Genomic DNA, 23,149 nt, shown 5'->3' with positions numbered 1-23,149 from the left:
CGCCACTGCACTCCAGCCGGGGCAACAGAATGAGACTCCATCTCAAAAATAAATAAATAAATAAAATAAAATAAAAATAATTAGATTTGGGGAACCTCCACCTAGATTTCAGAGGATGTATAGAAACGCCTGGCTGTCCAGGCAGAGGTGTGCTGTAGTAGTGGGATCCTCATGGAGAACCTCTGCTAGGGCAGTGCAGAAGGGAAATGTGGAGTTGGAGCCCCTACACAGAGTCCCCACTGGGGCACTACCTATTGGATCTGTGAGAAGAGGGCCACCATCCTCCAGACCCCAGTATGGTAGACGCACTGACAGCATGAACCATGCACCTGGAAAAGCCACAGACACTCAATGCCAGCCTGTGAAAGCAGCTGGGAGGGGGCTGTAACCTGTAAAGCCACAGGGGCAGAGCTGTCCAAGGCCATGGAAGCCCACCTCTTGCATCAGCGTAACCTGGATATGAGACATGGAGTCAAAGGAGATCATTTTGGAACTTTAAGGTTTAATGACTGCCCCACTGGATTTTGGACTTGCACAGGGCCTTTAGTCCCTTTGTTTTGGCCAATTCCTCCCATATGGAATGGCTGTATTTACCCAATGCCTGTACCCACATTATATCTAGGAAGTAACCAACTTGCATTTGATTTTGCAGGCTCATAGGTGGAAGGTACTTGCCTTGTCTCAGATGAGACTTTGGACTTAGACTTCTGAGTTAATGTTGGAATGAGTTAAGACTTTGGGGGACTAATGGAAGGGCATGATTGTGTTTTGAAATGTGAGGACATGAGATTTGGGAGGGGCTGGGGCAGAATGATACGGTTTGGCTGTGTCCCCACCCAAATCTCATCTTGAATTGTAGTTCCCACAATCCCCACATGTTGTGGGAGGGACCCAGTGGGAGGTAATTTGATCATGGGGGTGGTTACCCTCATGTTGTTCTCATGATAGTGAGTGAGCTCTCATGAGAGCTGATGGCTTTATAAGGGGCTTTTCCCCCTTTTACTTGGCACTGCTCCTTGCTGCCACCACGTGAAGGAGGACGTGTTTGCTTTTTCTTCTAGCATGATTGTAAGGTTCCTGAAGCCTCCCCAGTAATGCTGAATTGTGAGTCAATTAAACCTCTTTTTTTTATAAATTACCCAGGCTTGGGTATGTGTTTATTAGCAGCGTGAGAATGGACGAATATACATTGTAAATCTATGTTTTAAAGGATCATTCAAAAGAAGAAAGTGGAGAAATTAAGATCAACTTACTTTAACACTGAGGAATTTAAGGTTGAAAAGAAATCAAGCGTTATTGTACAGGAAACCTGAACAAAATCTAAATTCTTTTGTCAATAAGAGCAGGCCAAGGGTGAAGACAAACTATAAATGTCACAATAACATTAATTAAAGCAAACAATGAATATGATTCAATGAATATAATTTCATAATGTCTATTTGTTTCTGCTTTGACAAGACTGCAGACAGGAAAATGTGCCAATGAAAAGGCTCAATGCCTGATTGGTTTGACATGGCCACTGAGATAAGATCAATGGCAATAAGAAGTATTTCAAAGACCTAAGAGAGAAAAAAATTAGCTAATTGTAGGTGCAGAAGAATAAAGTAATTGATACAATCTGAAGATGTACCACCTTGGATGCAGGAAAGCAATCAACAGCTAATAATAATAATACATAAGACATTGTGAAAATGACAGGCTAACCATCAGGCTACAAATCTAAGCATGATCATGGCACTACAGTACCCAGAAACAAGAAACAGAAGTCACCTAAGGATGCCCTCAGATATAATTGTGACAATAGGTGAATAAAGTTGTCCAACAGACAGATTTACCTGTGTTTGCTATAACACAGGTATTCTTTTGGACTTAACTGATGCATTTAGTAAAAAGTATGAAAAGGTCATCTACCAAAGAAGGGGGGACTCTTAAGGTGTGACAGAAGCAAGACACTCATTCTCTGCAGGCCTGGTTTTCCCCAACTGACTCAGGAGGGACTGTACTAGGTAGTGATTACATTCCCTTTCAGCTCTGGCCTTCTGAATGTATAAAAACCAAAGACAGAGAGATGGAGACAGAGAGGGAAATAAACCAATCAAGACCACTTGTTTCTGCATTGGTTGGACTGCCTATAGTACAAGGGAAATGTGCTATTTAAATAAAATAAAGATTTAATCAAAGCCAATGGCAAGTTTGTTGGCCAGGAAATTTCTATTAATTTCTATTCCAATAATAGGTAACTGAATCCAGAGTCATCAAAGATGAAAATTCAAAATATAAGCATTATCACTGTTACTGTTGTAATTAAACAGCACAAACTCATTTGAGAGACTAAAAAGACATTCATTTATATTGATAGTTATTTCAACATATGATAACAGATAATTGTGGGTTTTATTTATTCAATAGAAATTTTGTTGAGGATCTATTGTGCATCATAAATTGTTCTAGGTGCTGTAAACACAAAGGTAAAAATGCTCCAAGCCCTGAAACCAAGGATCTCACTGTCTAGGGAGGGATAGAGAAACATAGATGGACAATCATGATGAAATAGGTAAGGGATGGGAAGGAGTAAGTAGTTCAAAGAGGATGGCTTCTTGGATGAGTGGACACCTGAACTGAATCTTAAATGACAGATGATCATTACCTAGACATACCTGGCTAGTGAATGTCCCCTTTCCAACCAGAGGGATTTACATGAACACAGCACAGAAGGAAATACACAGCCTGGTTTGTGTGAGGAACTACAAACGTTTTAGCATTGCTGGAACATAAACTTGAAGGAAAGGAATGTAGGTGGAAAGAACAGCAAAGGCCAGATTGTGGAGAGTTCCTAAGATGTTAAGAGTTTGAACTTTATTCTCTAGGGGTTATGTGAAAAGGCTGTGAGAGTTTAAATTGAGAGGAAACAAGGTCACATAGGCCTTTCCAACAGACTTCCCTGGAGGCTGAGGAAGGCAGATGTGTGGTAACCAAAAAAGGCAGGTGGGAAGGAAGCCAGTTTGGAGATCATTGCAAGAGCTATTGAGAGCAATGGTTGTGGGCATAGAAGGGAATGAACAAATTCCAGAAATGTTTATAAGACGAAAGTGGTAAGACTTGGTCATTGATTAGATGAAGATGATAAGGGAGACAAAGGAGTTAAAGACTCCAAGGTTGATAAGGTGCATGACATGACCACGAACTAAACCAAAATAAAGGAGCAGGAACAGGGCAGAAGAGAAGAAAATCAATTGCATTTAGAATACGCTGGATCTGAGATGTCCATGGGACATGCAGCTGGGAAGTCCTGCAAGTAACTGGACATAAGATGGATGATGAGTGACCGGCATACCGGTGAGAGTTGAACTGAGAGTATAAAAGACCAACCAGGGGAGGTGCAAGGACAGGGTCCAAGAGAGAACCCTGAGCAACACCTGCAGTGAAGAGATGCATGAAAGAGAGGGTAGCGAGACAGTTATAAGATAACAGAGGTGCATAGGGCTTCAAAATCCGGAGAGCAGTGAGTTCTGAATAGAAGAGAGTGATCAAAATCTGAATAGACACTTCCTTGAGAAGTCATTCTTCTGTGCAGGATTTAAAAGAATCTAAAATGTCTCAGTCCACAATCATACTTTAAAAACTCTAGGAAAAAAGACTACACAATTCCTCTTTATGAATTTATTTCAAATGCCTATTTTAAAAACCCCTTGTTCTTCTATATGAAATCTTCTCTTTTATCCTGTCTTCCAGGGTAACAGAGTACGCAGTGGCCATGGTCGAGAAGGTCGCTGTTCACATGCTTGTTTAGATCATTTCTTGAGACCACTTAACTCAGTTTTTTCCATTTGTCTTCAGAATCCTCACCACTTAACTATTTTTGTTAGCCATTCCTGGAATTTTGCCAGGTTCTCTACATTTCCTTTCCTAGGTGAAACCTAACAGCTGAAATATACTGAGGACCTGGTCAGTGCGTAGTGTATTATCTGCATACAGCTGAGCATTGTGCTTTCTTTTATATCCACAGGGTTTCCCTGACAGCTATTTTCTATTTTGCAATTCACAGTTTGGCTTCACATAGCCAGCCTGCCGTAAGTCCTATTGTAAGAATTACATAACCTTCCTGGGATTTTAGAATTGGGAGCAATCACAGGGCTCATATAGTCCATTTGCACACTTACTTAAGGATTTCTCCTACTGTACCTTTCAAATACCCTTATTTGTTGTCCAGTTCAAATAACTCAAGCAAACGCTCTTCCCCTACAGGTGTGATGCTTGTTTGCTTGTTAATACATTGTAAAGCCAACTTAGTGCATCATAAACCACATTTTTAATATAATAGAATGGGACGGATAGGCTTGGAGAGGCTGGACTAGGATATAAACATGTTGGATGGAATATCAGAGTCATTAAACTCAGTAAGGATAAATATCATTTCATGAAACTTTTGTTTATATTGGAATCAGGGGAGATCTCTGTGTGTGTGTATGTGCGCGTGTGTGTGTGAACTATATTTCTTACGGTGAGTTACAGTCTAAAACTTTCTACATTGCTCTGCAGAATTACTCTTACCAACCCTAGGGAAATTAATTGGCCCATTCTTCACTTCATCAAGCTTAGCTTTCCTTTACGTTAGGTTGTTCAAGGTGCTAGCATCAATTCAGCTCATCTCTACTCCTTGTCTCTTTAGCTAATCTGCAACTTTGGGCAAACTGTGTAGGATTTGTTCCAGTAACATTTTAGCTAAATAAAGACTGTAGGGTGTTATTAAAGACTTTCTGGCCAGGCACAGTGGCTCACGCCTGTAATCCCAGCATTTTGGGAGGCTGAGGCAGGCAGATCACCTGAGGTCGAGAGTTTGAGACTAGTCTGGTCAACATGGTGAAACCCTGTTTCTACTAAAAATACAAAAATTAGCCAGGCATGGTGGTGGGTGCCTGTAATCCAAGCTACTTGGGAGGCTGAGGCAGGAGAATCGCTTAATTAAACCTGGGAGGCGAGGTGAAGGCGTCAGTGAGCCAAGATCGCGCCACTGCACTCCAGCTTGGGAGACAGGGTGAGACTCCAATACTCAAAATAAATAAACAAACAAACAAAAAAAGACTTTATTTCTCTCTCTCCACCCCCCTCCTCCTTCTCCCCTCTCTCTTTTCTCCCTCTCCCCTCTTTCCTCCCTCTGTCCTCTTACTCCTTCTCCTTTAATCTCCTTCTTCCACGCGCCTCCCTGCATCTCTTTTTCCACCACCCTCAGTATTTTCTCAGGTACCTGATTGGAAACTCTTCATTTGTGTTTTTTGGCAGCCTGGACCAAAGTGCAGCTGTTACTGCTACAGCACTTTATGACACGTACCTTTTCCAACACCTCTATTAGGCTGAGACTTAGCTCTTTTTAGCAGATCACAAAGCAGGAGTTCTACATTGCTAAAAGACATACCTCCCCGTGCCCTTGCATCTTCTCTCCAAATCAAACTCACTGCAGCTTTTCTGCTACTGTTGCTTTGCTAGCTTTTTACCTTTGGATGGAGAGAAGATATTCGACCTGGTGAGCCACTGCATACCCGGAAATTCTGCTTTGATGCGATCTCACACAACAGCCCCGTGACACTCTATGACTGTCATGGTATGAAGGGGAACCAGCTCTGGGGATACCGGAAGGTAAGAGTCAGTCCACTGTGGTCATTCTCAAATTGCTCTGTTTTAAGTTATTCTTACTCAAAGTTTTCTTTGAAAACACACTGTTTTAGGCCCGGCACAGTCACTCACACCTGTAATCCTAGCACTCTGGGAGGTGGAGGTGGGCAGACCACCTGAGGCTGGAGTTCGAGACCAGCCTGACCAACATGGTGAAACCCCATCTCTACTAAAAATACAAAAAAAAACAGTCAGGCATAGTGGCGGGTGCCTGTAATCCCAGCTACTCGGGAGGCTGAGGAAGGAAAATCACTTGAGCATGGGAGGGGGAGATTGCAGCGAGCCAAGATTGTGCCACCACATTCCAGCGTGGGTGACAGAGCAAGACTCTGTCAAGAAAAATTAAGAAAGAGAAGAAAGAAAGAAAGAAAGAAAGAAAGAAAGAAAGAAAGAAAGAAAGAAAGAAAGAAAGAAAGAAAGAAAGAAAGAAAGAAAGAAGGAAGGAAGGAAGGAAGGAAGGAAGGAAGGAAGGAAGGAAGGAAGGAAGGAAGGAAGAAAGAAAGAAAGAAAGAAAGAAAGAAAGAAAGAAAGAAAAAAGAAAGAAAGAAAGAAAAAAAAGAAAGAAAGAAAAAAAAAAAAGAAAGAAAGAAAGAAAAAAAAGAAAGAGGGAAGGAAGGAAGGAAGGAAGGAAGGAAGGAAGGAAGGAAGGAAGGAAGGAAGGAAGGAAGGAAAGAAGGAAGGAAGGAGTTTTGATTTAAAGTTTTACCTAGTCATACATACACACATTTGGCTCACACATCAGATCACCAGCAAAGGTGAAGGGAAAAAGCGAGTGTATAGAAAGGGGCAAGCTTTTAGCTTCTCTTGTTATAGGTACAGCCATCACAATCAGTTATGATTGAAAAATGGCTTTGAGCCAGAACAAGGGATGGGTCTAGGTTTAACTCAGAACACTCCCAAAAGGAGGAACCACACATCCAATAAGCAAAACCACACATGCGTAATTTTTAACAACACCCATTCACAACACACATACTAACAGATTATAGCATCCATTCATTTATTATGTATCTCAGGCTCACTTGCTTGGGACCTGTATGGGTTAAGACAATGATGTTTACACAAATATTTATACATCTATGTAGATATAATTGCTGCAATCCTTATATGCAAAGTGACCCATTTACATTTTCACCAAAATCCTGCCCAAATGTAGCAAAGAAGAATTTATTTGGGGAATTTAAAAGTTTCAAAAATTATAAAGTTAACAATGAATGGTAGGAAAAACTCAATAACATATTGAGTTATTGACTTTATAAGTCAGATTTTATTGAGCTAATAAAATAAATAAAAGAGCAATTAAATTATTGTTTGAAAATATTTTTATTGTTTCCTTTTGACAACTTTTTAAAATACTATACAAAATTGCTTTTCAACTTCTTTCCTTTTGGGGATAGAACTTGGCTGTCAATTAGCAATTACTCCACAAGCTCCATTCTGCCCCCTCAAATCCATGGACCTGCTGGGGCCTTCTCAGCCAGGGAGAAGGTGCCTTCTGTTTGCTTTTTCACACTCTGAGGCCAGCCTTGCCTCAGGCTATAAGGAAAATGGAATATCCCCTACTTTATTCATGAACTTGGCCATCCTGTGGCTGAGGCAAGGTCATTGTCCTCCCAGATTATAGAAAGCTAAAGGAAAGAAGTAGTGGAGAGTCAGTGTGGGGAGAGGGAGGACTGGTTATGTTACTTGTTCCCTTACTTAATAAGCATCCTGGTTGCCACCTCTTAGAGATGAGCTCCTAAACTATATTCACCCAAAGGTGGACTTGTTTGTATAAGTTTATTCTGCATCCCACCCCTACCCAAACACCTGGCAGGTTGTGGCTGTGTCTAGCAAAATTACAAAACATCAGTTGAGCCGGGCGCAGTAGCTCACGCCTGTCAATCTCAGCACTTTGGGAGGTGAGGCGGGCAGATCACCTGAGGTCAGGAGTTCAAGCCTGGCCAACATGGTGAAACCCCATCTGGACTAAAAAATACAAAATTAGCCGGGCATGTTGGTGTATGCCTGTAGTTCCTGCTACTCAGGAGGCTGAGGCAGGAGAATTGCCTGATCCTGGGAGGCAGAAGTTGCAGTGAGCCAAGATCACACTATTGCACTGCACTCCAGCCTGGGCGACAAGAGCAAAACTCCATCTCAAAAAAAAAAAAAAAAAAATTCAGTTGTTATATCCTTCTACAAAACAATCTAGAATGAAAGGAGCTCAGAAGATGGTATCTGATAAAAATGAGGCTGGGGGAATATTACTGCAATAGGAAAACTTCACCGTTTTCTTTATGAAATGTATAATAAATGATTCGTCTTATCAAACTCTTTTGCTATTCAACATGATACAGCCTGTGTGTGGTGCAATAAAGTAAGGTTTTTTCAATGATTATATTCTGACATCTAAGGAGTTACTTTCTGCGCACATCAATAAAATAGCTGATTTGCCATTTCCTTAGTATGTTGGTGGTCTCTAATGAACAGAACATTTCTCATTACTGTACATTTATAGCATGACACACCAACCACTCAGTAATATGCAATTAAGCCAAGAAAATGCAATTGTTTTTATTAGAGAGCTTACAAAAGCTTACAGATGGATAAGACCAGCTCATACACAGAGCTCCTCGGGAGGAAAAAAACAGGCTGCAGTGGTTTCAAGGGGAAACTCTTATGAGCTTTAATACTAAACCTTTCCAGGATCCTAAGGAATTTGTGAAAGGAAACCACTAGATTCAATTGTGCTGTGGCTCTCTTCTCAGCTTTTTGTAGCTGTTGGTCTTGCGTGACTTAGCAAAAGGTTACACTCCATGTGTATTTTTACAGCAAGCAAGGTATTTATACTTAATCAGGAACATGCAAAGGCTCAAAATGGAAAGTTTCTGAAATATCACATCTCGGTGGATGACTCAGGCCTATTCAGACACACCTGTTTTAGAAAATTCCTCTTGTTTTTTCCAAGGGCTATGCCTAAGGCATAAAGAGAAAAAGCACAAAGAGGAATCTCTCTGGGGTGCTACCTTGTCCATTTGGAAGCAGTACTTGGCTCTGGCGGCTTCTGGCAGTTTTGGATGTTTTTGTTTGTTTGTTTGTTTTTTAAGACGAGTTTCATTCTTGTCGCCCAGGCTGGGGTGCAATGGTGTGGTCTCGGTTCACTGCAATCTCCCCTCCCAGGTTCAGGCAATTCTCCTGCCTCAGCCTCCCAAGTAGCTGGGACTACAGGCAAGCACCACTATGCCCGGCTAATTTTGTATTTTTAGTAGAGACAGGGTTTCACCATATTGACCAGGCTGGTCTCGAACTCCTGACCTCAGGGGATCCACCCACCTTAGCCACCCAAAGTGTTGGAATTACAGGCATGAGCCACCGTGCCCGGCCTGGAACGTCCACTTTTTATAAGCATATTCATGAGTCAATGAGAGCCCTCTACTAATTGCCTAAAGGGCTGTGTGAGCCATCTCCTAACTTCCTAAAGTCATCATCATCATCATCATTATCATCATTATCTCCAATTTAGGCATCGAGCTGATTCTTACACACATTATCTCAAACCTCATAACCACTTAGGTACTCTTCTGTATAATTTACACAGGAAGAAACTGATACTAGCAGATATGTGGATTCAAACACAGGTGAATCTGGCTTTAAAGTTTCTACTATTTCCTCTGCCATGCTCTTAAGGAATAAGATCAATATTTCCTAGGAGCATTTCCCCAATGCCTTGGATTCAGTGTTGCTGATACCAGCCAACCCCTCCCTCCCAGCTACATGGAGAGATCTTGGAGAGAGAAGGTGCCCAGAAGCCACCTTGCTTGAGTGGATGAAAGTTGTTTTCTGGCCTTGCTCCCTCCACTTTTAGTTATTTTTAGATGTGGCTCTTTGCCACCACAAAAGGAGAAGAGCATCCTTATTCTATGATGCCGGGGCTATGTTCAGTTGCACAGCTGTTTCCTACAGTAACAGGTACCCAGGATGAGGAATCCTGTTCCTGGTTTTCCTTTACCACCAGGGGGACCCCTGTTACAAGAACAGTGAATTGTGGAGGCAACCTCAATAAAAATACTTGTCCTCACCCAGCATCAAACAGGAAACTGTCTTTCCTCTTCTTCAACACCCATTGGTCACTAAGACTTGTCACCCACTTCCCTCCCCAGTCATTGGTCACTAAAATTTGTCACCCGCGCCCCTCAGCCAATATCTCTGAAATCCACCCCCTCTTTGCCATTTCTATAGCCAGCTCCTGACTGGTTCAGTCTTCACATCTTATCCCTGGGTTATTGCAATGGCTTCCTACAGGGCTGCCCTCCCTCCTGTCTTTCCCCTTCCCCTTCCCCATCTTCTGTCCTGAAGCCAGAGGGAGGTTTCACAATACCTGGTCATGGCACTCCTCTGTTTTATGACTTCATTTGATTGAGTAGAAGATAGAGTAGAAGATAGAGCGCTTTAGCCCCTCGATACTCATCTGGGTCCTTCACAACCTGGCCAACATAATAGCTGACCATCAGCCCTTAGAGTTATTCAGGCTTAATACACCCCAATTCATCCTGACATTGTAAGGGGATCTTGAATAGCTGTTTTGCTTCTATGACTTTCAACTGCTTCACCAATATAATAATGATAACTGAGTGAGATAAACTATGGAAAACTTCTAGCACAGTTTCTGATCATATCATAGGATTTCCATCTGTGTTGGTGACAATGCACTTTTTACATTGATCATCATGGCAAGGTATATCATAATATAACACATCATTAAAGCAATCTCTCCCAAGCAATATTGACAGTTGTTATCCCTCCAAAATTAAGAGCTATCTCCCATGCCCTTTCCATTGTAAGTAAGCATTTTATTAGATTATAGCATATGTCTTAGTTTGGGTTTTGCCATATATACAACCTAAAGTAAGAATTTGAATGCACATAGTTTATTTGGTATATAGCCCAAAAAAATTTTGACAGGGAGTGAGGAAGTGAAACGGATGAGAGATCGAAGTCAATAAAGGGTGCATTATCAAGCAAGTACCACTGCAGGCAATTAGAACTCAATCCTACTGAAGATCTCTGGAAATGGTATATAGAACACACATAAGGGAGTCAATTTTTTGATCAGGTTCCTGACCAAAGATTGACTGGAGTGGTGTACAAATAACCCAACTCCCTTGATACCTCTGGCCTGCTGCTCTTACAGACAGAACTATTCTTAAGGCCAGGGAAAGTCCTTAAGTAGAGAGATGCAGTGACATCTAGGCCGGCATGCACTGAAATGGAAAGGCCTGAAGGGCCATGCTCAGGGTACAGACACTGTCAAGAATCCGGGTGCTCTACATCCTCACCAACACTTAGTATTGTCAGTTTCTTTTTCTTTTTTATTCTGTGATTGTAAAGTGATATGTTTGTTAGCCATTTTGGATATCTTATTTGTGAAGCACCTACTTGAGTCTTTTGCCTGTTTTTTAAACATGGGCTGTCTGGCTTTTTCACACAGATTTTTATGGATTTTTTTCTATATATATATGTACCTCATTGGATATATGCATTGCAATATCTTATTCCAGTTGGTGACTTGTCTTTTTTTCTGTTTAGTGGAGTGTCTTAATGAAAAGCTATTCTTTATGATTCATGGATTTTGTGTTCTGTTTAGGAAATTCTAGCCTTCATGTAGTCTTCCAAGTTGTCTTTGGAAATATTATTGCTTAGTATTTTACATTTTGGTATATAATTCAGAATTCTACATTTCGGTATAAATTCGATATATATATATATACACACACACATATATATATACACACACTATCTATATATCAGATAGATTATAGATATATCTGATATATAGATAGTGTGTGTATATATATATATCTATCTATATATCAGATAGATTCTCTCTCTGTTACCCAGACTGGAGTGCAGTGGTATGATCTCGGCTCACTGCAATCTCCTCCTTCCAGATTCAAGCAAGTCTCCTTCCTCAGCCTCCTGAGTAGCTAGTATTGCAGGCACATGCCACCCAGCTACTTTTTGTAATTTTAGTAGAGATGGGGTTTCACCATGTTGGCCAGGCTGGTCTCGAACTCCTGACCTCCTGATCCGCCCACCTCAACCTCCCAAAGTGCTGGGATTACAGGTGTGAGCCACTGCGCCCAGCCCTCCCTGAAATATTTTTATGTGCATAACATAAGATAAGGGTTGATTCATATATAGAGATAGATAGAAATAGATACAGATATATACTGATAGAGACATGCTATTGATTAATCACCATTTATTTAAAAGACCATTTTTTCCCACTGCACTGAAGCGACGCTTTTATTGTAAGTCAAGAGGTCATATATACATTGGTCCATTGTTGAATCCTCAAGTTTTTACCATGTAACTAAATAGTCTTAGCCATACAGAAAGTAAGCTAATAAAAATAAACTAACTTAATCTAATAGTAAGTATAGCCAAAAACTCACAACTACCATCACTCTTAGTGGTGAAATGTTAAAGCTGTCCTCCAGAGATGGGGAATAAAATAGAACGTTGACTATAATCATGTTTTTCAACCTTGTATAGGATATCTAATCTGTGTAATCAGGCAAGATACAGACATTTAAAGGTATAAGAATTAGAAAGGGAGAAATAAAACAGTCTATTTGTAGATGTCATGTTGGGATATTTAGAAAATCCAAAAGATTATGCAGCTAAACTATTTTAAAAATGAATAAATACATTTAGCATAGGCCCAAGATGAAAATGAATTGTTTATATACTAGCAACAAAAAATAGAAAATGAAGTTTAAAAGTGGTTCCATTTGGCCACTATGAAAAGCACAAAATAGGAATAAATCACAGTAAAGATGTGCAAGACTTTCATGCTGAAAACTACAAAGCATCACTAAGAAAAATCTGAAAAACTATAGAGGGATCCGTCATGTTCAAGGTTTATGTCTCAATATTATGAGGATGTCAGTTTTTAAATTATCCAAACATTTAATGCAAAACCAAACAAATCTCAGGAGGCTTATTTGTGGAAACTGATAACCTGATTCTAAAATTTACATGGAAATGTAAGGGACAAGAATAGCTAAGAAAATCTTGAAGAAGGAAAAAAAAGTACTAAAACATTGTCAGGTGTCAAAACATTAAAAAGGTGTATTATTAAGGCAATGTACTGGCATGAGGATAGACTGACTGAGGCTCCCTAGAAGGTGAAGGCTGGGTATTGATATTCTTAGAAAGGTCCCAAGAGATTCTAATAGGCAGTCAGATGGAGAATCACTTTTGTAACTCTAACTTTTACCTTCTTCCTTTCATCTACTCCTCCCTTTTGCTCTAGTTGGAATTTTCCCCTCTTCCTGTACTCCTATAGCATTTTGTTTCCTTCTTTGTACTTAAAACACTGTATATTATACATACTTAACCCCCTCACCCCTGCCAACTACCTGAAGGCAAGAACTTTTTAAAAAATTTCTATACAGCCTGCCTAATACCTAATATATGAAGTTCCTAAATAAGCATTCATTGACCGGCTTAAAGAACCACTAGTTCAATTATCGATATGAACCCTGCCTTCATAAACCCCAACCTGTGCTGGATAAAAGTTAACACATTTCTTTGTCTGAAAACTACATATGCAACCTCCCAAAGACCAAAAATAAAAGATCTAAAATTACTTTCCTTAGTTGCTCTCTGGGGGTTCTTATAATTTAACTTTCATAATAAAGGACTTGCAAATAGCATCAAACAGGAAGTACAGGTAAGAAGGCATCTGCCAGGCTGAATTGATAACAGTGTAACAATCTCATTCATTTAAAAAGTGAGTGGGTGGAATTCTTGGCATCTGCCTACATTTGACTATTTGTTGTAACTTATGATATATGCCAGGTTTTGGCCTCTCCGTTCATAAAATGAAGATGTACCGCTCCACAAAGATGCCAGATAGAAGGGCTCGAGGTTGTTATTTTAAATCGTTCTGGACAGGTATTGATTTGGAACCAAAAAATAAAGAAAGTGTATATAACAAGTTTAACCTAAAAGTCATGTAATTCAACTCTGGTTCTGATAAATGAAGTCTCTAAAAAATCCTGGACATGTTGTCAGAGGTTGGGCAGTCACACTCTCCCAGGTCAGCCCATTTATGTTTGGACAGTCCCAATTGCCAGAAAGCTCTTCCCTGGCCTTTGGTTACCACACAGATTATATTTAATTGTTTTCACTCAAGACAGATCCCAAATATTTGAACAAATACCTGCCTGGTCTTTAATCCAATTAAATGGCCCAAATTCCTGCCACTGCTCTCCATATGACTTAATTTGAACCTACCTTGATCTCCTGGACACTCGCCCCTAATGTATTGCAGATAGTCTTAGAGAGTTGCATGATTCTCAGCACACAATATTGTAGGAATGTTGTCACCAAGGAAAGTATAATAAGTTTCTAGCACCTTTTGTTATGAGCTTCTAGCACACTTTGTTGTGAGCAATGTTTCTGTTAATTTAGCCTGAGTTGATTGATTTCCTGTCTTAACTTCACACACTCAGCTTCTTAATGAGCTTTCAGTATGGGAGAAAAAAATCTCAGTCTTTTTGTCTTGCTTTGCTAAACAGACATATCTCTCCAATATTACACCTGTAGAGGTCATCTTTTACATTTATGTTGCTATCCACTTTTTTTCCATTAAACTCTATCCTATTATAATTATCCCAACCTGGATTTAAACATTTTGATTCAACTTAATAGCAATTGAACTATAATTTGTTCCAACCACAGATTGGATCAACATCCATTCATTCCTTCATCTAAATTGTTGATTGCAGTGCAAAGTCAAGCACTGAGCACTCTATCATATGGTAGAGGTAACAAAATCCATTAATGAGCATCATTTGGAGGAAGTTACTCAACCAGAAAAAAATTCATGTAAAATGATCTTCTAGACCACCATTCTCCAGCTTGCCCATAAGGAAACAAAATTGAACTCTTCAAACACCTTGCTGAAAACCGGATGCCCAATGTCTGCAACATGCCCTTTTTGGTAACAGACGACTTAAGTCATTTTATCCTAAGGAGTTGCGATCCTTATGGAGAAAATTTCAGTGCAAATTGAAAATTCAGTCACCTTGTCAAAGAAGAATGAGGCTAACTCTTACTATACATTCGCCCCAGCAGTGAAGCTGCCTTTTCAATAATTAATTCTATCTTCCCATCCTATTTTTAGCTGTATGTCTAACCCAGCTGAAATCACTTAGGTTGTTATGACCTTCTAACTTTTACCATTTCAACTTAAGCAATATTCCTACTGATTACCTAACATACTTAACTGCCATTCTGTGGTCACTCCGAAATAGAAAGGCGCTGTTATCTCTGACTATCCTGGGGCTCTTCCATAAAGAGAAAGTCTTTGTGAATTGAATGCCTGCCCAGATCTAGACTGTCAAACAGAAAAGAATCGTGTTAATAAGAACTATGAAAAAATCAAATTAGTGTTTGTTGATCAGGACAATTCTTTCCTACCAAGCAGGTGTGGGGTGGGAGCAGGACTGGTAGTTGGCTTAGCCAAGAAAAGAGATGAAACCTAACTCAGAGACTCTGCGCCCAGTCTGTGCTCTTAACCTCTGAGTTATGTTTCATTCCTAATCCTAGCATTCTGGGAGGCCGAGGCATTTGAGAGGCCGAGACAGATCATTAGAGCCCAGGAGTTCAAGCTCAGCATGGACAACGTGGTGAAACCCTGTCTCTAGCAAAAAAAAAAAAAAAAAAAAAAAAAAAAAAAAAAAAAAAAAAAAAAAAAAAAAAAAAAAAAAGCTGGGCGTAGTGTCACAGACCTGTGGTCCCAGGTATTTGGGAGGCTGAGGCAGGAGGATCACCTAAACCTGGCAGGACTAGGCTACAGTGAATCATGCCACTGCACTTCTGCACTCCAGCCTGGGTGACCCAGCAAGACCCTGTCTCAAGAAAAGAGAGAGAGAACACAGGCTCTGGCTCCTGCAGGGCCCAATAATAGTCATGGCCCCACTGTAGATGCTGGCTTTGGGACCTTGGGCAACTTTCTTACTATGAATTTCTGTTTCTTCATTTATAAATTGGGGATAATAATGCCCTTTATTATCTACTTTAGTATGTGCCTTAGCAGGTTATCCTGATAATTTTTTAAAAATTTAAGTGCACCTAAAGCATAGCACACAACAAGAGTTCAATTGATGTTAGCTGCTACTATACCATGCATTCAACAAGATAACTTCTGATTTGATTTTAGCTCTCCAAATAAGTTTGCATACAGAAATAGATGGGCTAACTACTCATATTTCTACACTGTACATTTCTGTACTATTTTAACTATTTAGTTATAGCTCAATCTTAAAATATCAATTTCATGAGAGCAGGAATTTTTCTCAGCTTTCTTTCGTGCACTCTTTCCAGCATCTAAAACACTCTATGGCACCTAATAGGTACTTAATTCAAATTCATCGAATGAATGAATAAGGGAATCTAGCTTCCTGTTTGTCCACATTCACCATCTCTTCAGGTTGCTTAAATGGATTTAGGTAGGAAAAAAAAAATAAGAGAGAAACTCTGGGTAGAATACTTAGCGCTGCCTGACACCTAGATACACGTTTGACAAACAGTAGCTATTATGTTCACATGACTTGGGGCAGGTTTACTGAGGGGATCTGAAGAGATATGGATAGATGGAAACAAGATGGAAAACATATGGGCTTGTTCTACTCATAGAGCTTTCAGTATGGAGGGGAAGCAGACAAATACTACTAAAAGGAAGTGTACAGGATAATATGACAACACAAAACACTGGGCACTATCCAGATGAGAAGGGTGGGGAAGCCTTCTCTGACAAACTAACTTCTAAATGGAGACCGAAAAGATGGAGACTTTTACCTTTTTAGATGGGTAAAGCAAGTGATGGAGAAAAAGACCCCAGACATCCAGATCAACTTGTGCAAGACCCTGAGATAAGAAGGATATTGTTTTTCTCAGAACAGAAAGAAGCCAGTTGAAATGCATACGTGCAGCAGAAAATGAACTATTAGGTTGGTGCGAAAGTAACTGCAGTTTTTGCCATTAAAAGTAATATAAGGGCCGGGCGCCGTGGCTCACGCCTGTAATCCCAGCACTTTGGGAGGCCGAGGCGGGGGGATCACGAGGTCAGGAAATCAAGACCATCCTGGCTAACACAGTGAAACCCCGTCTCTACTAAAAATACAAAAAGAATTAGCCAGGCATGGTGGCAGGCGCCTGTAGTCCCAGCTACTCTGGAGACTGAGGCAGAAGAATGGCGTGAACCCAGGAGGAGGAGCTAGCAATGAGCCGAGAATCAGCACTGCACTCCAGCTTGGGCGACAGAGCGAGACTCCGTCTCAAAAAAAAAAAAAAAAAAAAAAAAAAGTGATATAAGGTCAGACATCCCAGCCTGGACAACATGGCAAAACCCCATCTCTACAAAAAAAAATACAAAAATTAGCTGTGTGTGGTGGCAGCATGCATGTGGTCCCAGCTACTCAGGCTGAGAGGGAACGATTGTTTGAGCCTGGGATGTCCAGGCTGCAGTGAGCCAAGGTGTCGCCACTGCCCTTCAGCCTGGGCAACAAAGTGAGACCCTGTCTCAAAAATATAGAAAAGGCCAGACATCTGTAGAAGCAGGACTACAAAAGACCTTGTAGGTCATGCTAAGAATTTAGCTAAGGGAGTGTGAACTGTTTGAATGGATTGCAGAGCAGGGATCTAACACATCAGGATTGATTTTTTTTTTTTTTTTTTTTTTCCCCCATGATCCTGGCTGCTCTCAGGAGAATTGAGGACAGGTTGTACATATCACTTGACCACAGCCCAAAAAAGCTGGTGAGACGAGCAGAAGGAGGGTTTGAAGGCTTGCTGTAGCCAGCACCGTCTCAGCACACACACCAAGGGGTTCTGTCAGGGCATTAATAAACATTATTTCTTTTCTTTTTTTGAGACTGAGTCTCGCTCTGTCACCCAGGCTAGAGTGCAGTGGCGTGATCTCAGTTCACTGCAACCTCCGCCTCCTGGGTTCAAGTGATTCTGGTGCCTCAGCCTCCCAAGTAGCTGGGATTACAGGCATGTGCCACCATGCCCAGCTAATTTTTGTGTTTTTTAGTAGAGATGGGGTTTCACTATGTTGGCCAGTCTGATCTTCAACTCCTGGACCTCAGGAGATCCACCCGCCTCGGCCTCCCAAAGTGCTGGGATTACAGGGATGAGCCACTTTGCCCAGCAATGAAACATTATTTCTCATTGGCCAAATTAACCACCGATGCAGGAAGACCAATTTTCTCCTGCAGTGAGGAATTCTAGCTGTCAAAGAAAAAATGGAAAAGGGTAGACAAAGAGACTGGTCTGTCCTTTTTATGCCTATCAAGGTGTTATTTGCGTTCTCTCAGATGCCAACAGTAAAAATAGGCACAAAAAGCCTCCTTGATTTGTCTTTCTTCCAGATGGCTCAAAGGGTAGTCAAATATCAACCTTGTTCATCTGCACAACCCTAAGAGGTGGGAAAGCAGATCTTTTAATTCCCTGTCTCATCCCACTCCCCTCCTGCCCACTCCGTTCACTTTACAGATGGAAACCCTGAATCACTGACAAACTAACTGACCACAAAAGGTTATTGTCAGAGATAAAACTAGGATTAAAACTGGTTTCATAATTCCAAACCTTCATTCCCTCATACCCATATTAGACACAAAAGGCTTTGAACAGGAAGGAGTTCTCTCTTACAGAAATATCCTCTTCCAATGTATACTCTTACAATGAATCCTTCTACTTACATGGAAATTGATAGGAGGGGGTAACTCAAGTCTCCCAACTTGACACAGAGGAGCTACCCTGAGATCCAGCCTATATCTAACTGCTCACTGGGCATCTAAACCTTGATGTCCCATAAGCATCTCCAACTCATCATACCTAAAACTGAAATCATTATCATTCCCACACCAATCATGTTTCTCTTTCTGCATTTCTTGCCTCGATACGGCTTTTCCTCTAGACATCCACCTCCTCCTTCTACTTCAACCTCCACATCTCATTAATCAGAATGTCCAATGCATTTACTTCTCAGATCACTCCCTGGGTCACCCCCAACTCATCCCCATTGCTCTCGTTTTTGCATCAGCTGAAATCTGAATCATTGAGGTAGCCTCTGGTGGTTCTCTCTTAGTGCAGTCCAATGCCTTTCTACGCCTCCTCCATCTTCCTCACTGCCACCCTAACTATAGACCCTGTGACTCTTGTTCAAATCTCCCAAAGACCATTCTGAGATACTTTCATGAGAAGTCAAGTCTTAGCACTATACCACCATTTTTTCATGATGTGGCCCCTGCCTACCTCTCGGATATCCTCGTCTGGAATTTTTCCTCTTACTCCACCTATACCATATGACTTACTGGTCTCTGGCACAAGACCCAACCTCCATCACCTCTGACAACTTCTCCTTACTCTGGCTTCCTCACTGTTCTCTAACCACCAGGGTGCATACCTGCTTAGGACCTAAACCCTGGCCATTCCCTCTGGGTAAAGGGTCTGAGACCCTTTGCATGGTTAATTAACTTACCTTCTTGGAGACTCCTCAGATGTTACCTTCTCAGTGAGGTTTATCCTGGCCACTCTATTCAATGTTCACATTGGCCCCACCCCTGGCACTCCAGGTCCTTCTGACCACCTTAATTTTTTTCATGTCACCTCTGAACAGGCTATGTGTTTACCTACTATGTTCATTGCTCACTGTCTGTGGCCCCACTGCCCCATCCTCACCCCTACCTCTAGAAAACAAGCTCCAGGATGGCAGGGATTTTTGTCTCATTAAATTCATATTTCAAGCACCCAAAATAGTGCCTGGCAAATAGCAGGTGCCTAACACATTCTTTTGTTGAATAAATTAAATGCATAAATATACATGTTATTTTATATATTTTTTTCATATATTCTTCCTTAAATCTAGAACAACCTAATTCATATCCTATTCACTCTCATCTACAGTGTCATTGACAAGTTTTTACTGCAAACATTTCTTTCTTTCTTTCTTTTTTTTTTTTTTGAGACGAGGTTTCACTCTTGTTGCCTAGGCTGGAGTGCAATGGCGTGATCTTGGCTCACCGCAACCTCCGCCTCCCAGGTTCAAGCGATTGTCCTGCTTCAGCCTCCTGAGTAGTTGGGATTATAGGCATGTGCCACCAAGCCTGGCTAATTTTGTATTTTTAGTAGAGACGAGGTTTCTGCATGTTGGTCAGGCTGGTCTCGAACTCCTGACATTAGGTGATCCAACCACCTTGGCCTCCCAAAGTGCTGGGATTACAGGTGTGAGCCACCGCACCTGGCCTACTACAAACATTTCTTGTTTACCTATTGGTCTCCCCTATGTCTTGGGTCAGAGGGTGCGTCTTAGGTTATCTTTCTATGCTCTCTCCTCATACATACCAGAAAGTAAAAGTCACTTAAATATTTGTCAAACTCAACTGACGTGATTAATGTTACCTTCTAGGCAAAGGACCTAAACACACAGATCAGATACAAGCTCTGATCGTAATTGCACAGAAGAGCTCATTTCAGAGCCATGGATACCTTCACTCCATAAATTCTTTTGCTTAAAATGGGAGGTACTATCGCATCAGTTTGGATAACAGTTGAGGCAGAGGCTAATTTTTTAAAATTCTATTTTGCCAGACTTCAGAAAACACAATTTAGTGTTGAATAGCTGGTCTCAGACCAGATGGTTGGTACATTCTGATTTTTAGAACTGGGGACGCTCTCTGACTAAAAATAAAGAAAGAAAGGGAGAGTGGAATCACTATTACTTAGTTATTTACCTATTGGCAGGACACTATGCCAGTGATTTTGTATCTATTAACTCTTTTTATCCTCAAAATAAATATGTGAGGCGTACTGTCATTTACATGTTACAGATAAGTAACCTGAGGTTCAGAAAATTAAACAAGTTGTCCAAGATTACACAGCAGGACTAAAATCTGATAAATCCCCTATGCCACAAATCCAAGCACCATGTTGCCCGCGTTTCCCCAGCACCATGTTGCCCGTGTTTCCCCAGCACCACGTTGTCCGTGTTTCCCCAGTACCATGTTGCCCGTGTTTCCCCAGCACCATGTTGCCCGTGTTTCCCCAGCACCATGTTGTCCGTGTTTCCCCAGCACCATGTTGTCTCTGCCCACCGTGTGATAGTTTCGTTCTTGGAATCACCTTCCTATACATAATGGACTCATATACCTATTTTACTATCTTTGCATCTTTAGCATTTGGTTCTTTTATGACCATCGTGGAATATTTTCTGTAACTCACACATTCTTTTAGAGTTCAGAGCCTACAGGACTATGGAACCTAATAAAGTCTAGCACAAACCCGTGAGTGCCACAGAGTGTCACACACACGTCAATCAAGTCCACAGGCCTGCTATAAAGAAGTGCCCCTTCCAATGAGCTACCTGGAAAGGCGCACCTAAAGTTGCCAGGGTGCACTGATCGACTGGCATTGAGCACTGATTAGGAAGTAGTTCTGGATTCAAACTTTCACATTTCCTCTCAAGGATTTCTCATTTTCTCAGGCAAAACAAAACAAAACAAAACCCAAACAAACAGAACAACACAAAAATAGATGGAGCAGGCATCCAGGAAAAGTGGAAGTAATAAAGGGAAATGCACTGCTGGATTACACTGTGAATAGCCAGAGCACAGGCTGTGCCATGCCCCAGGACTGGACAGAGAACAATCTAGTTAAAAGCACAGAAAGAACATCTATCGTCCTTTAGGGAGGGTTGTTTTAGAGCAGCACACTTACCGAAACACTCAGAAGTCTATTCCACAGAAAAAACTGTGTTCAATTCTGTTCCAGCATCACTGCTGTGACCACTGAGGTGAAGGGCAGAGGAGGGAAAGGCTGTCATAGAACCAAAGACCACATTCAAAAAATAATTACTCGATCCACTGACTTAATTCCAACCAGGAAAAGCACCAGGAAAGACATTTAGTGATTCACAAGCTCAGTTGAGTAGAAACTTAAAGATGGCAATGATGTAGCTAGCCCCCAAGGTCAAAAGTGGAAAATGCTAGCTATGGGCAAGGCAAGGGCGCTTCGAGAAGCTTCACTTCCGGGACTTTGCTGGGCACTCCCAAGACAAGGGCGAGCAGAGCTCTGTCTCCAACCAGGGAACAGTTAGTCTGTGGATCTACCGATCACTGTGGATGGTCTCTAGTTTGACACCCTGTCATTTGTCTCTGTCACTAGTGACCTTTGGAGTAAAATGCTCATTCAATTTTATGACTAGGAGAGGCTCCAGAGATTTATCTAATCCCCCCCGCCCCCGCATTTTACTGATGAAGCTTCTCAGACATAGACAGATGAAGGGAATCCAATTTTTCAACTTTTATGAGAACATGAAGTACAATAACAGCAAACATATTCTGGACGGTTCGCGGTAGCGGTATATTTGCATACTCGACTGGGTTCACCCCAGGAGTACACCTGTATTTGTCAGAGGATGTGTTCCAATATGGGATTTGGAAAAATATGACCAGTTGATGGCTCAGAAAATAATGTTTGAAAAAATAAAATGTTCAGAAAGTCGGGTTTGGCATTTGCATGCATGCTGAGATACACAAGCTAGGGAAGAAAAGAGAATAGAAACATGTCCTACTCCTTTTCTCATTTCTTAACGTTCACGGAGACGTGTGTTTTGAGGGGGAAATTGTGCTCATCTGGAGAGCCCACAAGAGCTTTTCTTTTTTCTTTTCCTTTTGTTTTTGTTTTTATTTTTGTTTCATTTGTTTGTTTTGAGACAGAGTCTTGCTCTGTTTCCCAAGCTGGAGTGCAGTGGCCTGATCTCAGTTCCCTGCAACCTCCGCCTCCCTAGGTTCAAGCGATTCTCCTGCCTCTGCTTCCCACGTAGCTGGATTTAGAGACGTGTACCACCACGCCCGGCTAATTTTTATATTTTTATTAGAAACGAGGTTTCACCATGTTGGCCAGGCTGGTCTCGAATTCCTGGCCTCCAGTGATCTGCCCGCCATGGCCTCCCAAAGTGCTGGGACCACAGGTGTTAGCCACAGTGCCCAGCCCCACATGAGCTATTGATAAAGGTAACAACAGAAAAAAATACAGATGGTGAAGAAGGGGCAAGAAGTGCATGTGTATAGAACAAAGTGAATTAGAATGTAGCAGGTCACCTAGAATTTTCATGACTATAACAGCTTAAGAGTGCTCTTTGAAAAACTGACTTAAATATATTATATCCATATATATTATAATACACATATTATACGTATTATATAATGCATGGATATATTATAATTGTATATTATAATACATATCCATGTAGCTTCACTAGTGGCTGGGGCTGGGAGAATGAGCATGAGAGATTCTGGAGAAGTAGAGAGAAGATAATGAAGGAGACTGCTGCCCGAGGAGCCACAGTGGCGGCTGGGAGAGGGCATCTGGGACAGCAAATATCTAGGAGCCCCAGAAAAGAAGGGCTGGTGGAGTGAGCTGC

General features: G+C 41.2%; 1 protein-coding gene across 2 annotated transcripts in view; it reads left to right on the top strand.

Annotated features, from left to right (window-relative positions):
* Positions 1-23,149, top strand: part of GALNTL6 (polypeptide N-acetylgalactosaminyltransferase like 6) — a 1,210,113-nt gene that overhangs the window by 1,183,787 nt on the left and 3,177 nt on the right. For both annotated transcript variants that reach the window (XM_050792469.1, XM_050792470.1), the window contains one exon: positions 5,485-5,634. In XM_050792469.1, coding sequence (XP_050648426.1) covers positions 5,485-5,634 — 150 coding nt within the window. The remainder of the gene's footprint in view (positions 1-5,484; positions 5,635-23,149) is intronic.

Source organism: Macaca thibetana, chromosome 5 (assembly GCF_024542745.1).
Source record: "Macaca thibetana thibetana isolate TM-01 chromosome 5, ASM2454274v1, whole genome shotgun sequence".
NCBI classification, from domain to species: Eukaryota; Metazoa; Chordata; class Mammalia; order Primates; family Cercopithecidae; genus Macaca; species Macaca thibetana.
Note: the sequence above shows the minus strand (reverse complement) of the source record. Positions and strands in the feature narration are given on the sequence as shown.